Source organism: Amborella trichopoda, chromosome 5 (genome assembly GCF_054954075.1).
Source record: "Amborella trichopoda isolate Santa Cruz 75 chromosome 5, AtrichopodaSantaCruz75HAP2 v2.0, whole genome shotgun sequence".
In the NCBI taxonomy this organism is placed as follows: domain Eukaryota; kingdom Viridiplantae; phylum Streptophyta; class Magnoliopsida; order Amborellales; family Amborellaceae; genus Amborella; species Amborella trichopoda.
The window spans coordinates 31,340,550-31,357,126 of NC_142340.1; the positions used below are offsets into that span (position 1 = coordinate 31,340,550).

Below are 16,577 nucleotides of genomic sequence, written 5' to 3' on the forward strand. Positions count from 1 at the left end.
AAGAAAGAGAAATGGAAAAAAAAGAAATATGATCCCACCAAACCAAAGAGCGTATGAGTATGTCGTATGCACCCGCAGGAGCATAGTCTGCGTCCGGTGTATGGATTCAGAGAGGCATTTGAGATAAAGATATGGGCAGTGTGGTTGTTTATTACCTGCACAAACAGCGTTCAATTATTTATATTTCCTTTTTTAAGTCCTGCCACCACTCTCTGTACCATTTTCTGCAACTCCACTCTTTCTCTCTCTCTCTCTCTCTCAAATTTGCAATAGGAAGGAATCTTGAAGAGATGAATTATTTTCCCAGTAATCCCATGCTTCATCATCTGAACCGTCCCAGCACAATTCAGCCTAGGGTTTCCTCCATTGAAATTCCTCCATTACCCCTTCAAGTACCAGCCCTTCTCTGCTAGTACAAACCTAACAGATCTCTCTTTCTCTCTATCACACACATATTCTCAGGAGGAGGAGAAAGAAGGGGAACCCTACAACATCAAGCTCTCAGTCAAAACAATGGAAGGAGCTATGAAAGCCCTACAACAACACCCTCCCATCTGAAATCGCCATAGCCATTGTTTCTCTCTCTCTAGAGGAAAAGGAAAAAGAAAGACAATCTCCTCTCTGAAATCAACATACCCTTCAACTCTCTCTCTTGTGTGTGTGGGAAGATAAATATCTACGATAACCTACCGAGAACAATCTCCTATCTGATATCAGCGCACGATCAACTCTCATTCTCTCTCTTGCCACTATGATTAAGCAATTCCTCAGCAAACTCCCTAGAAAAAACCCTAAACCAGATTCACCCACCACCTTCTCCTCCCCACTAATCACAGAGCCCTCCATCTCGGGTCGACGCACTTCCTCTGCTGTATTCCCTGCAAATTTTGATCCCCTCTCCTCTCTCAAAGAAGCTCCAGCTTCAGAGAAACAGTCACTCCTCATCAGTAAACTCAATCTCTGCACCCTAATTTCTCACTCTAGCAATTCACAACCCCTCAATGAAACTGATCAAGAATTGAGGCACCAAACCCTCATTGAAATCCTTGATTTTGTCAACTTGGGTTCCTGTAAATTCAATGAACAAGTCATGGAGGCCCTCTGTAACATGATCTCAGCTCATATTTTTAGGGTGTTACCTCCTAGCATTCGAAGCAGTACTGTTTTTTCACCTCAATCAGCAATGGATATTGACGAAGATGAGCCTGCCATGGATCCAGCTTGGCCCTATCTCCAAATTGTCTATGATTTGCTATTGAAATTCGTTGCCAGTTCCAACACTGATCCAAAAGCTGTGAAGAAGTACCTGGACCATTCCTTTGTGTTTCGATTGCTGGAGCTCTTTGATTCTGAAGACCCAAGAGAGAGAGAGGCCTTGAAGAAGATTTTGCATAGAATTTATGGGAAATTCATGGTTCATAGGCCATTTATAAGGAAAACAGTGAGTAATATATTTTATCGATTTGTTTTTGAAACAGAGAGGCATAATGGGATAGCTGAGTTGTTAGAGGTTCTTGGGAGTATAATTAGTGGGTTTGCTTTGCCATTAAAGGAAGAGCATAAGATGTTCTTAGTAAGAGCTTTGATCCCACTTCATAAGGCTAAAAATATTGGGGCTTATCTTCAACAGTTATCATTTAGTGTCATTCAGTTCGTAGAGAAGGAGCCCAAATTAGCAGGGACCGTTATAACGGGGTTGTTGAAGTACTGGCCAGCCACTAATAGCCAAAAGGAAGTGATGTTTTTGGGGGAATTGGAGGAGGTTTTAGAGGTGACAAATGGAGTTGAGTTTCAGAGGATTATGGTCCCCCTTTGTAGGCGAATCGCATTGTGCATCAACAGCTCCCACTTTCAAGTAAAGATCTCTCTGTTCTTATATCTTTGTTGGTCTTATCTTTTACATTTACTGGATATTTAAGTTCAAGTCGAATTATTAGTTAAAATTGTGATTTTCCAAAAAAAAAAGAAAAAAGAAAAAGAAATAGTTATTTCAACTTCTGCTATTAAGAAAAAGAAATAGTTAGTTCAACTTCTGCTATTTACATGATTTGTTATTCATTGCGAAATGGATTGGGTATGTTTTTAATTTCAATTGAACATTTTCTTGCCCTTTTGACATGGCATATGTTTATGTTGCTTGATACAATTAGCATCATCCACTTCCTTCTTCCAAGATGATTTCATGATGCCATACATATATCCTTTAGCAGTCATGTTGCCCTACACTTCAAAGTTTAAAAAGTAAAAAGGGAACCAGGGAAGCAGAAATTTGCTTTGGACCTGTGAGCAATTGTTCTGTTGGAGGTAATGGATGGTGAATTGGTGGAGCAGGCGTTGAGATGTTGTATGTGAATCATTTGGACGTTCTAGTTTTTGTAATTGAAAATTGCTCTAGGCAGTGAGCTATGGGATCAGATGATGTTATCTAGACAATATGTTTGTACCAGTATTCAAGACCTTAGCTGAGTCGACTCAGACTTGGTCAGGTTACTTGGTCTCGGCATGGTGCTGAGGTGAGTACTTGTTTAGATACCTGGCAGCCCTGGATCATTTACAGTACTCGGGTGAGTATTGTACAAACACACCTGAGTACTGTAGAACTTGAACCTACTCAGATTGAGTTCTACGGTTCTTGGGCAAGTTGCTATAGTACTTACTCGAGTACTGTTACTAATGAAAACCAAAAAGGAGGGCAGATTTCTGCTCCCCTTTTTCATCTCTTTCTCTCTAAAAGGGGTGGAATCCACCCCTTTTCTCTTCTCTCTCTCTCTAAAAGGAGTGGAATTCCACCCTTTTTCTTATCTCTCTCTCTATAAAAGGGGGTGGATTTCACCCCCCCCCCCCCCCCCCCCCGTTATTTTCATTTCTCTCTCTCTTTATAAAAGGGGGCAAAAAATCTGTCCCCCTGTTATCATTTCTCTCTCGCTCTCTCTGTGCGGGGTGGGGTGGATCCACCCCCCATTTCTCATCCTCTTTCTCTCTCTAAAAGGGGATGTGGAAGTCCATCCATATTTTCATCCCTCTCTACCCAGCAGATTCTCTCTTTCCCCCTCTTCCTGAATACTCTCTTTCTTTCCCCCTCCACCACCCCTGCTCAAAAAAAAAAAAAGGAATAAAGAAGGAAAAAAGAACTCCACTGAGTTCTACAATACTCAGGGAAGTTGTTACAGTACTTGCTCCGGTACTATTATCGATAAAGAAAACCAAAAGAGGGGCAGATTTCTGCTCCCTTTTCTTCATCTCTTTCTGCCTTTAAGGGGTGGAAATCCAACCCCTTGTTTTCATCTCTCTCTCTCTTTCTCCCCCTATATATAAATGTATATATATATACACACACACACACACACACACACACATATAGGGAAATGATATCATGTCACCATGTCATTATAATATAATGAAACCACACTTCTAGAAAATCATGTTTGTGGTGTTTGTATGACCTGAAATTTTGTATACACACTCTCTTTATCTCAATAATTAATCTTCAAAAAAAATATTTTCACCCTATATATGGTCAAAATGAGTCCCCTCCAACAATGAATATAGACCGTCCATTCGGTGAGTTTTAAGATCTAGGCCTTTATGAATTCAAAAATATTTTTTTCTTTTTTAACGTTGTTAATCTAATGGCAATAAAATTATCTAAAAATTTTGGAAAGAAAAAAAGCATCTCACTAAAATTGACGGCCTACGTCATCTGGGCTTAAAAAACACTTTCTAGGTTGTGTTTTCAAAATTTTCTTTTTTTTGTCATTGTTCATTAGAATGAAAAGAGTGTATATTTGAAAATTTGGATCAAACAAATGGCCCTAACGCAGTTTTTAAAAATTGTTTCACTATATTATTATACAACTGTTGCATGAAATTACTCCTATATATATATATATATATATATATATATATATATATAATGGTTTGATAGGGCTGCAGCCCTGTCAAAACAAGTAAAGCCTCACCTCATAACTTATGGAAAATTGCGATTCAAGCATTAGAAAACCTTTAAATCAATCATTTTCGATTAAACATTATGATTGCGAAAAAAAAAAAAAAAGGATTTCAAGCTCTACAAATAGTGTATATTGTAACAAATTATCTTTGATCATTCATTTCACCCTAAAAATAAGTGTTCATAGATCTTGCCTCATAGATATGCAATATCTGTATTATTTTTTGAGTTTCAAATTTCATTGTTGGTGTTTGAAATTGATTTTAGAGCCATCATAGAGACTTCCGTTGCCGAAAGTTCTTTATGGGCGAGGATTTGAGGTGAGGCTTTATTTTGTTTTCATAGAGCCAAGGCATTTTGGGATTACTCCTCCTTTTTTAAGGCATTTTCATTCCGCTCCACTACTCTAGCATGTTCGCTTGAACTCGCCTGAGTTACTTGGATTGGGTGGGGGCTGAATCCCTAGCCTGAGCCTAGTTTCATTTGTACTCGAATCACTTCATTCCTACTGGGTGTGTACCATTCTCAATCTTTTCTACCAACAAAGTGCATGCTTCTTAGTTAACTCTTCTAAAGAAAAACAAAATGCATGCTTCTTTTCAGATCAATTTTTAGTCTAATATGGTTGGTTTATATCTTGTCATCTTGTGTGAATTAATTACTAGTTTATAATTACACCATCTAGTAAAAATTCACTATAAAAGTGGGTCTGACTCTAAGACTTGATGTCAGAAATGTAATGTAGCCTATGTAGGAATTCAATTTTCTGATATATTATCTTGAATAATGTGTATCCTGTGTTGTACAAATAGTTATTTATTATGTGATAAATTTTGGAGAAATGTTCCAGAGTTTTGGTAAGACCTTTGAACTGTACCTTATCCTATTATGATCTTCCAAGAGATCAGTGCTTTGACCATAGTTACTAAAACACCTATTGAGTTTGATGAAAGCTGTAGTCGGAAATGTGAAGTAGAGAACTTCCCTCTGATTATACCAAGGAATTGAGAAGGGATATGATAGTATCTTTTCTTCCTAAGTACAAGGACTAAAAAGAAATTAGTAGTGGGAATGCTCACTAAAGTATTGCTTTATAAGCTTCGGCCCATGTTGCCATTTCCATTGCTGTTTCTTTGCGGTCTGTAATTAGATGACCTTTTTCAACTGTAGCTACAGCTTCTATTCCCATGCTTACTCAATCAAATTAAAAATATGATTTCAATGGTCCCATTGAATCATGGTGCATGTTTTTGTGTGCATCCACGCACACAGATTATATTGGCATGACCTAGTTTTTTCTTCTTTTGAGTGGTATATAGTCTAGGGAACCCAGTATGGGAGTGGGTGCAGGATTGTGGCGAAGGGACAAATTTGCCTCAGAAGTGACCCGGGAATCAAAAAGGAATGTTATATGTGGGACTAGAATGCTTGACAATCATATGGTTTGTGAATATGTGGAGTTGGGGTGTTTGGATTCGTGTGAATATGTTGTGGTTTTGTTTTTTTTTTTTTTTTTTGGGGGGGAAAGGGGGGGTTGGGTGGGGGAAGGGGGAAGGGTGTGTGTGTGTGTGTGTGTGAGAGAGTATATATATATATATATATATATATATATATATATATATATGGAAAAAGTTTATATAAGGTTGCAACCTTGAAATGTAGAATTACATATGCGCCTAAAAAATCCATCGGAGAAGATTGTTTGAATGTTGAAAATCTTCTAATAGATCATCTCGACATCGAGATGTATGAATATGAAAAAAAGAAAAGATTCCAAATCCCACAAATAGTGCATCTTGCAACACATTATCTAGACTGTCTATTTTAAAGATTTCCATATGTTTATAGATCTACTTGATTTTAACCATTTTTGGAGTTTAAAATTTTATAATTAGATATAAAAATAGATTTTCAGATAATCCAAGAATGCTTTACATCAAATTTGTATATTATAATAAAATTTGGAGGTGCACCTTAATTGGATTGTTTAAAGTTGCAACCTTATAGAAACCACACCCTATATATATATATATATATATATATATATATATATATATATATATATATATATATTCCAAGATAGAATGCGAGAACATATGGGTGGGTGAACTTTAGAGCTCTGCTAAACAACTCTCAGTTGTGTTGTTTGTCTCCTTTTCACTGCTCCCAAGTAGCTAGATTGCAGAAATATGGAAACTTAGGGATATACCAAACAGGCCGTTAACTGGAGAATGTGCTACTTTCCTTGCTTCTGTAGATAGTTGTTGTCCCTTTTGTGTTTCTTATTTAGGACGGAAGCCTATCAATATTGGTTAATATCTTACGACGTCTCATACTTTGTTAATTTCCAATTGGGTGATGGTTAACTTGAAACCTCCCATGGGTCGCCATACAGCACTTGTGTTACTTGTGTTAATCAATAATGTGTTGCCAACAGCATTTAATCCTTGTGCATACAGTTGCTTATTTTTATCATTTGCAAGAAAAATTTCTAGTTTAGAATCCACTCTCTGACTTTACGAATGATTTAGCTCCTACCTCTTTCAATTAGTCAAAGCCCATTTTCTTTAAAATTTGCAGCAATGACTATATAACTGTTCCCTGGTTTGAATAATTTAGGTTTGTGAGTTTTTACTTGAGAAAGTCATAAATCTATTGGTCATGGGAGTGCTTTTGTTGGAGAATGATGAATGTTGTTATTTCTGTATTTTCTTATGAATGTTACAGAACCTAATGATGGTAATTTTACTTTTGCGGTTATGAATGTTATTTGGAGTGAGATGAAAATAAAACAATAACCATCATGTTCTTGTTGATATGCGGCCCACCTGATGCGTGGCATGTCGTGTATTAAAGATCTGGGAACAGTTTATTTTGAGAAATAAGATCTGGGAACATTTAGGAGCACTTTCTTGAAGTTGAGTACTCGTTCATTGTGGCGGTTATTACCCACCAGAATGGGAACAATTTGTTGCCTGACTATTTAGGCGCATTCTTTTATTGAAAACTAGCTTCTAGGACTATCTAATTCATGGCAATATAGTAGCCAAAAGGAGGCTTTTGGAGACTATATTGGGATTTGGGAGTAGCTCTTGCCAACAAATATGCACATCGATATGATGAATCCATTAGCCATCTAATGAAAGGTATATGCAGAAATGGTGAAAGCAATCATGACATGTACAGCAAAATAACTGGGTCCAGACGAAGATATATAGACTTGCAAGCAACCTTAGAGCCATCTCTGGATAAATACCCAAACGTGAAGGCCCAATGTTACTTAGGGAACTAACCTATACAAATAAGGTTTATCTATGGAATTTTTGTCAAATTTGAGTTGTAAGTGTGCAGAGCATGAAACGACAGGGTTGTGTGTGGAATAAATCAAATGATTGTTTGGATGAGAGCATCACTAGACTGCTCGAAATTGAGGGTATTCACTTAGCATCTCCTGCATGTTTACATGGAGGTAGCTCTAGTCCTATCTCTGGTGCATCCAACTTCGTGTTTCATGTATGTAAGATAAAGTTACTCTTAGAAGTTCTCTTTTTTCCTTGGGTATCATCATAACATTGCTTGTACATCACCTATGGGTGGTGGACGGCTGGCCCTGCATCCTCGCATGCGTGTGTGCACGTGTGACCCCGGTGCCCATGCAGTGTGTGTGTGGATAAAGCGTGTGGTGCGGTGCGGTGCGGTGTGGTGTGATGGCTAACTAACAAATTAAATTACGAGGTAAAACTTAACGCAAAAGTTGGATTCAGACGCTCCCCGGTGATTGGTCCTCTTAGATTCTGGCATAGGATTGCTGCAGAAAGCCCTCCAACGTTCGTCGGCAGATGTGGTTTGGTCCCACTCCCTCACACCTCTCACCATGTCGATGTCTCCGCGCTCTTATGGTTGCCTTGGGTCGTATGTGCTCGTATGCTTTGGTTCGGTTCGGTTCAGTTCGGTTTGGCTTGGGGTTTGGTTTGGGCCGGTTCGGCTTAGGTTAGATAGGTCAAGTAGGTTAGGATGAGTGGGGTGTGTGGGTTAAAGAGGGTTGGATGGGTTAAGGTTCCTAAGGCTAAGTGATGGGTCGGCTTGGTTTAGGAGTAGGTGAGTGGTTATGGAGAGAGAGTTGACCGAAAGCCGATGGAATTCCGGCAGCAGCTCCCCTAGGGGGTATAGACAATAAGAGAAGGTGCTCGGCAAATAGTTGAAGCACCTTGAAGGAATCCACAGTAGGCGCACCGCTTTGGAAGAGCCTCCTTAAGGCTAGCCTAGGATAAATGGGTTGGTTGAGTATAGGGATTATATTATGGTGCAAGGTAGGGAGTAAGTTAAGGTGTGGTGTAGGGAATATGGTATGGGATGTTTGGGTTAAGGGAATATGGTTTGGTTAGGATGTAGGTAACCCTTGGTTAAGTGTAGAGACTTAACTAAAGTGGGTTGCGGTTAGGTTAAAGTTAAACTAACGAAAGTGACTAACCTTAGGTTAAACCTAGGGGTAAGAATTCTTTTGCAAAAGATTTCTCTCCCCTTTCTCAAAGGTCAAAGGTAATAGAATTTCATTAAACACAAGGCAAAAAAGGCTCTCTTAATTTCATGAATAGTGTGGTTTATATAGAGCCCCCCCCCCCCCCCCCTTTGAACAAGAGTGGATGTTCAAAATCCAAGAGAATTTAGTGAAAAGAAAAATATGAGAAATGCAACCAAAATTCGTGTAAAAGAAAAATTGAGCAAAAACATCTTGCATAAAGTTCAAAACTGACAAATAGGTCCCTCAAAAAGGGCCTCTTCCCACCCAACATGGCATGGGGCCTTTGTTTTGGCTTCTCCAGCATCTAAACATACGATCTATCACCGGAAAAACATAGATTGTCTCACTACGATCGTTTTGATATATGATATGCAAGAAATCATGAGGATTTGATGAAGTTCTTGATGGTTTTGAGTTTCATGGTTTTGATGCAAACTTTTATTGTATTCCTCGATCGATTACTCTGAAAATGCCGAGTTCATTGTGAACAAAAAGGTAAATCGAAGGGAAACCCAACACGATCATTTTGTATAAAAAATCGCCCGAAGAGACCTCTGATTAACTGAGTTATGATTCTGGCAAGTCGCCGGAAAACCAATTTTCTGTTACATCTAAAATTGTGCGCACTTTCAAGCCTCGGATGGGCATCGACCCGGACGCCCACCGTGACTTTTCTTATGTTAAATCAAAAGATAATCAAGTTACGATCGAAATGCACTAAGTTTGAGCTCAATTCGATGGTTGGATATCGAATTATTATCATTAGAGCTCGAAGAGGTCATGCAAACTGATTTTTGCATGAACTTGAGAACTTGCGGACTTCTCTCTAAGATATCTTCCGACCCGGCCAACGATCATGTGTGAGCCCTATACCAAAAGATCGTGTTCGTCGAGGAGCACGACATATCCAAATTTCAGCTCAATCCAACTTTCGGGTCGAGAAATCCATGGGCGCGAAGATTGGCCATTTTTGAGGAAGTGTTGCAGGATTTTACTATATTTGAAAATTGGTTCAAGCTGGGAAATCTTGAAAAGTATAGAAACAACACAATTTTGGAAAGTAGGGCCTAGAAAGGTCCGTTTGGCTTGAAATTCGGGGGTCAGGGGTTTTTCGACGTTTTGAACTCACCTGCGATGGTCCGGAGGCCATCTGAGGTCGATTTCTAGGAGTTTTACTATATTGTTCATCCGTACACCTACGAAGTACGATACTCCTTTATCTCACTTTCCTCATATCTCCTTTCATCCTCGCCCGATCGGGGCTGAAATTTGTGGGATATCCTCAAGGTATTAGGGGCCACTCTTGTGCTCTTCGTGAGGGCTGAGATGATGTCATGCAGGGGCTCTTAAAAATATGGGCGTTATTACGCACATGCTTCCATGGCTTTTCAGGCGTACTCGGTGTCTGAGAGCCACAGTTGCAACTGTCTCCTCTGTTATTCGCACAGGACGGGTATGTCAAAATACGTATAAACAGGTGGATGATCACTGATGATTGCATGATTCTTGTTGCCAAATTAATTTCTGCTTGTTAGGTCTTCGGCATTTTTAGGGGGTTTCTTGAGAGAGCTTTCCATAAGGATGTTTCATAACCATAGCATATGTTTTAAATGAAGGAAAAACACTGCATATGAGTGGGTAATTAATATTGGAAATTTCACAAGATAATGAAAATTATCCATGCTCATGGTGTTATTTACCACGTGTTGCTATTATTAGATGTGCGGGTACTTTTGTTCTCTGATTCATGTATATCTCATACATTCTACACAACCTTAGCTTGGTAGTAGGCTGAGGAACATCTGTGCTCCATTCGCCCTTGGACATTACGCTATTTATTTCTTTAGCCTGCTTTTCGCAAAATAATGAAATCTATCAATACTCAAGGAACTGGGCTGTCGGTATTGTTAATGTGATTCACATCAGATATGGAAGAGACTATCTGCTTACCTGGTTCAGAAATGCAGCAACCACTGAGGAACATCTGCGCTCCATTGGCCCTTTGAACATTATGTGTTTATTTGTTTAGCCCAATTTTGACAAAATAGTGAAATCTGTTAATATTCAAGACTCTGGGATGTTGGTGGAATGTGGAAAATGGTGATACATAATATGGGGTTAGTGTGATTTACAACAGATGTGGAAGAGACCAAGTTTGCCTGACTCAGAAATGCAGCATCTGCCTTTCTACCCGACTCAGAAATGGTGCATCTACCTGACTCAGAAATGGAGAATCTACCTGACTCAGAAATGGTGATATATAATATGGGGTTAGTGTGATTTACAACAGACAAGTTTACCTGACTCGGAAATGCAGTATCTGCCTACAAGCTGTTTACCTGAGTAGTGAACAAACTCATTGACTGTTTTACCTGTTATTATTTGGGGTTTGTGTTTCTAGCTCATGTGGAAACATGTCAATGGCATTCTTGAACTCTTTCTGCCAGATTTTATTATGACTTAAGATTGGGTTATGTGTATTAGACTGAATTATCTTGTCTTGTGTCCTTGCTTCATGTGTCAATGAATGTAAAAATTGCCTTCTTCATCAATGTAAACTGCAAAATGCACCTGTTTTAAGCAATGACCTTTAAAGGTAGTTGTTGGGGCATATTATCCATAGACCTCAGGTCCGCTACCTTGTATATTCTCCACAGCACTCATGTCTGTGTTCCCCATCCATACAAAAAGAGAAAAGAATGCCACAAAAGTGCCATCAGATATGAAGAAACATGACTCTAGATTGGATGGTGGTACAATGCGTACTAGTTCTAGACAACAGTAAAGTAAAAAGAGACTACCATTCTCTTGCCCAACAGGATCTGTTTGAACTCTCATTGACCCAAAAATTTGAGTTTTTGGTCGCATGGGGTCCTTTTGTGCATGCATGCGTGCGTGTGTATGTGTGTGTGTGTGTGTGTGTGTGTGAGAGAGAGAGAGAGAGAGAGAGAGAGAGAGATTCTTTGAATCGGAAGTCTCTTTCAAGAAGATAAATCAGAAGTTCCTTCTAAGAAGATGAGGTCAAAGGTGCCTTTTTTTCTGAAACTGGTGACCATGACCATCATTTTCATAGTTTCTCTTCTCAATTTCAATTTACATGAGTCTGTATGGCTTGCTGATGTGCCTATATACCTTTGCATTGTAGGTGGCTGAGCGAGCTCTTTTCTTGTGGAACAATGAGCACATCGTCAGCTTAATTGCTCAGAACCGGCAAGTTATCCTAACTCTTGTCTACCAGGCACTTGAAAGGAACACAAGAAGCCATTGGAACCAGGCTGTTCTCAATCTCACTCTAAATGTAAGGAAGATGTTCTCTGAGATGGATGAGGAGCTTTTCCAAATGTTCCAGTCTAATTATGAGGAGGAAGAAGCAAAGGCTAAAGGGGTGGAGGAGAAGCGTAGGCTAACATGGGAACGCTTAGAGGCAGCTGCCAAATCTGGGCCTTCTGACCCTGCTAAAAACACAGCTGTTTTGGTAACCCCTCTAATCATTTGCACCCCCCTGTGCTAGTTCAATTAACTGGATATTTCTCTTTCTTATAAATTACTTGTAATCTCTACCGTCTCATGGATTAGTGTCGGAAAGACCAAGAGGCTCTTTCTTTCTAATTAGTGTAGCCTCATACTGGTCTCTTGTAATACCATCATGTAACTGTAACTATAATTAGCCATAGTGAGAGGGAACTTGTCACTTTCTGGGCAATTAGTGTAGCTTGTGTCTGTAGAAGTTGTATCGTTACTTCATCAAGGTCGTCACTGTATTTAGGCTTGAACCTGTTGAGCTTCTATAATGTATTTCCTGAGACGGGTTTTTGCTTGTGGTTTGTTTCCTATATGGGTAACACTGATAAAATGGTGAAACAGATGTGATTTTCCTGGTAGCGCATAGTGAGGGCTTTTCCTCTGAGCTGGATAAGCTTAAGGTTAGTGCGGGCTCTGTGGCGCATACGTGCACCCAGGTGTATGCCATATGCATGCACGCACACACTAGGGAAATGGAATTGGATTTGGGGCCGCAATTGCAGAATCACCAGTATAATCTGCAGCAAATTTGTTGCTCCCATGAATTATTGTTTGATAATTAGAGAACTCGTGGTGCCTTATTTGGGTCATTTCTTGGAGTTCGGTGCTCCAGGCAATAATCTTCAATGACCCTTGGAACTAGCTCCTGTAAACTAGCTCACATAAATCACATATACATGTTGATGTCACATTCTTAAACGTACACAGGAACTACCATTGATGAAAATGAACATGGTGATCGATCTTAAGTACTTAGGGCATTTTTTTTTTGTTTTTGGTAGATCAGTAGGGATTTGGACGGTCCTTTTGGTGAGAAGCGAGTTTGGCAGTACTACCACTAGGGCTGCTACTGGGCCATGCCTGAGGCCTGGTAAAGCTCAGAACTACTCTGGCCCGGACTGAAAAGTGTACGTGGAAAGCCTGGCCCACCCCGGTCCAGCCCGAAAAGGTTCTATTGGCTGGGGCTGGGCAGGGGGGCCATTAAGAACCCCCTGTTTTTTTCTTCTTTTTTTTTTCTTTTTTTCTTTTTTTTTTATCTCACTCGTTGAGCCATGCTTTTTTTTCCTCAGAGAGAATGAGGTTTTAGGAAGAAACAGATATTAGGTTTCTAAGAGTGGGTTTTCAGAGAGAGATTGGATTTCTAGAGTGAGAGAAAGGGTTTTTAGAGAAAGAATGGGTTTTTAGGGTGAGAGATTGGGTTTTTAGAGAGAGATTAGGTTTTTAGAAAGAAAAGGGTTTCTAAAATAAGAGAATGGGTTTTGAGAGAGATCCAATTAAGGTTGTTAGAGAGATTGGATTTTTAGAGAGAGATAAATTGGGTTTTTAGAGAGAATGAGTTTTTAGAGAGACATAGATTGGGTTTTTTTAAAGAGAGAATGGGTTTAGAGATAGAGAGATTGGGTTTCTCCCCTTATAGTCAATATATTGCAGCTTTTGATATTTATAACGGCGGCGGGATAGACAACATTGGTTGTCTCGCATTCTTCCGGACTCAATGATAGTCTGAGTAGGGAAAGCATGATATGGTTGTTTGGTCCGTAGGTAGTCTGAAGGGAAAAAGGCCTTAAATTGTCTATCCAAAGGTCCGCCGGCCGAATGGGTGTATCAAGGGGGGGTGGGAATGATCCGAGCACCTTTGTCAACAGCTTTCAGTAAGGTAATTAAAAGGTTAGGGTTGACCAAAAATAACTTCATATCTGTAGTGCGTTGTTTGGCAGCAGCATCTATCGGGTAGTAGTAGAATAGTATGCCGCCCGGCCAAAACGACTGGAAACAAAGAAACAAAAAGGTCTCTACCGCTCTCACGAGGTACTCTGTCATATATTGGAGGAAAGGTGGGGATGATGTCAAGTCCGCATGAGGTTTTTTTAGAGAGAGAAAGAGAGATTGGGTTTTTGGAGAGTGAGAGATTGGATTTTTAAAAAAAGAAAAAGAAATTAAATTTTCTAAAAATATTTTAACATCTATTTATTTTTAATTTTTTTGCTTTAATATAAACAAGAAGAGTTTGAACTTTGAAGAGTGAAGATTTTTTTTTAAAGGGCTTCTAAATGGGCTGGGCCTGGCCAAAATATTGCAGGGCATTCTGGGCCGGCCAGGTGAATAGTACCTACTCTTGTGGCCTGGGCCCGGGCCCACCCCAAAACCCAAGAACAGCCTGGATTAGACCCAAAACCCAAGAACAGCCTGGATTAGACCCAAAACCCCAAGGGTAGGGTCCCTCTCCCCACTGACTCACCAAAAAAAAAAAAAAAAAACTAGATCTCAAGTTTAATTACGAATAATGCTTGAGACTAGGCTTTCTATGTAAGTTGCCCCGAAAAAACTTTTTTTTTCACTTTTATCTCAAATAATACTTTCTTAGCAAATACCCCCAACACAAAAAAAATAAAAAAATGGTCTAAATTATCGTCCCTTGTTTTTACCCACACCTCTTTCTCCTCTTTCCCACAAAAGGCGGTCCGGCAGTGTAATGTTGGTCAGGTAGATAACAATGGCAATTGCCAGTACAAGTGGCGATCTAGCATTGACAAAGAACGGTTTGACAATGGGCCCATGTTGATCTGGCACTGCCAAAGAGCGGTCCAGCAACAGGCCTATGCGGTCCAGCCACATGCCTATGCGGTCTAGCCACTGGCCCATGCGGCCCAACAACAGACCCAAAGTGCTGTCTGGCAATGTCAAAGAGCGGTCCAGCATATTTTTTAGTTTAACAGGGCTTGGCAGTGTCAAAGAGCGGTCCGGCAGCCCATGTAAGCCCACATGAATGTCCGGCCAAAATTAAATTTTTATGTATGAAAAAAGGTATTTTCATCCAAAAAATATGTACCTTTTTTTACTTGGGGGTATTTACTAGAAAAATATATTTTAGGGAAAAAAAAGTGACAAAAAAAATTTGGTTGGAGATAACTTACATAGAAAGTTTAATCTTGAGGATTATTTGTAGTTTTTTGAAAAACAATATTGCTATTTGTTTTTCGCTTCATATATGGAACCAGTGCTTCACATGATTGCAACTTGGTTCCAAAGTTTTGTAATGAATCATGAGCGTGTCATGAAGCAGGGCAATGCTCATTAGTAAGTTGGGAAACTTATCGAACTACTCATGAGAATTGAACAATTTAACACTACCAATATCTTTTAATTTAATTCCAAAATATCTACAGAAAAACACATAATTTTTTTGTTGGAATAGGTGGAAAAGGGTAGAAAGTTAAATACTTCATCTAAGAGTATTTTGATAGATCCCCCTAGTTTCAATTACAGATGCATTGTGTCTAGTTCACAATTGACAAAAACATGAATTTTTCTTCTTTTTGTGGGAGGGATGGGAGGATTTATTTAAAATTTTGTAGTTTTCAAAAGATATAAATACACATTTCATATTTTTTTGAAAAACTTTAAAAAACACTTGTTCCATGTTTTGATGTCCTTATTTTTCAAACTTTTTTCTTAACCTCCTTTCATATATTTTAAATTGAGTTTCCGTTTTGAAGTGGCTTACAAAAAGCATGCTTAAAGTGAGAATCTCGATTCAACAGAAAAATTTCTAGAAAATTTCACCAACGTATTCCTAAAAAAATCATAATTTAAAAATACCATTACTTAAAAAAACCATATTATTTAAAAACCATAATTTAAAAATACCATAATTTAAAAATACCATAATTTAAAAATACCATTATTTAAAAATCATAATCATATTATTTAAAAATCATAATTTAAAAATACCATTATTTTAGAAAAACACACTTATCTAAAGAATTGTAGAGGCAGAAGAAGAGTAAACTAATGAAAAATTTTCTATTCTATGAACCAAGAGCTTCACTGTGGAGAGAAAAAGAGAGTGATTCACTCACAAGGTTTTAAAAATATGGATCGGTGGCTCAGATCGTCCATTCAAAAAATCAAGTCAGATCGGTCGATTGGTAGTCCAAATTGGAGAATTTGTTGGATCAACCGGATCTAGCCTTAAAAATATTTTAACAAGACACTAAAATTTTAAAAAATCTAGTTTTTTTTTTTAGTTTTTCAAAAAATAATAGTATTACATTAATTTTATATATATATATATATATATATATATATCTGTGTGTGTGTGTATGTGTGTGTGTGTACTATTTATTTATTTATGACAATATATAAATACCGAGGACCTGTCTCACATTTGAGTGTTTATTGTCTCTTAAATCATTTCACAGTCAACAATAATCTTCACTACCTCAGTTATCTAAATGGATAAAGAAATATGTGCTAATAAAAACCCACTGAAATTATTTCTCTTGCCAATCAATTCAAAATTTTCAAAATATATAAAGAATACATTCTTGTGACGTTTAGAGTTTGAAAGTGAACTCTAGAATATGTGTAGAGTCTTTTTATGTTTCTAAGATGAAGTATGTAAAATCAAAATTCAAGTACCACTTTCTTCATTGTATACTTAATATAAAAGCCTTGGAGAGAGTCATGTGATAAGTTGAGTTAAAATGTGTAAACTTATTTCTTATGAGAGAAAGAAAGAGGGGGAGAAAGAACTTGGATAATAATACGTTTTACTAAAAATAATGGTATTGATTTGGGGTT

At 38.4% G+C, this 16,577-nt stretch overlaps 1 protein-coding gene across 1 annotated transcript; it reads left to right on the plus strand.

Annotated features, from left to right (window-relative positions):
• The first annotated feature begins 242 nt into the window (after positions 1–242).
• LOC18431778 (Protein phosphatase 2A regulatory B subunit family protein) lies at positions 243–12,288 on the plus strand. Its single transcript, XM_006841814.4, has 2 exons — positions 243–1,855; positions 11,617–12,288. The coding sequence occupies exons 1-2, from the start codon at positions 752–754 to the stop codon at positions 11,980–11,982; spliced, it is 1,470 nt and encodes a 489-aa protein (XP_006841877.1). The 5' UTR covers positions 243–751; the 3' UTR covers positions 11,983–12,288.
• Positions 12,289–16,577: the final 4,289 nt, after the last annotated feature.

Excerpts from the sequence above, each read along its gene's own strand:
- LOC18431778 (XM_006841814.4), top strand. The coding sequence starts at position 752 with ATGATTAAGCAATTCCTCAGCAAACTCCCTAGAAAAAACCCTAAACCA. Across the intron at positions 1,856-11,616 it reads TCAACAGCTCCCACTTTCAA|GTGGCTGAGCGAGCTCTTTT; the intron begins GTAAAGATCTCT and ends TTTGCATTGTAG.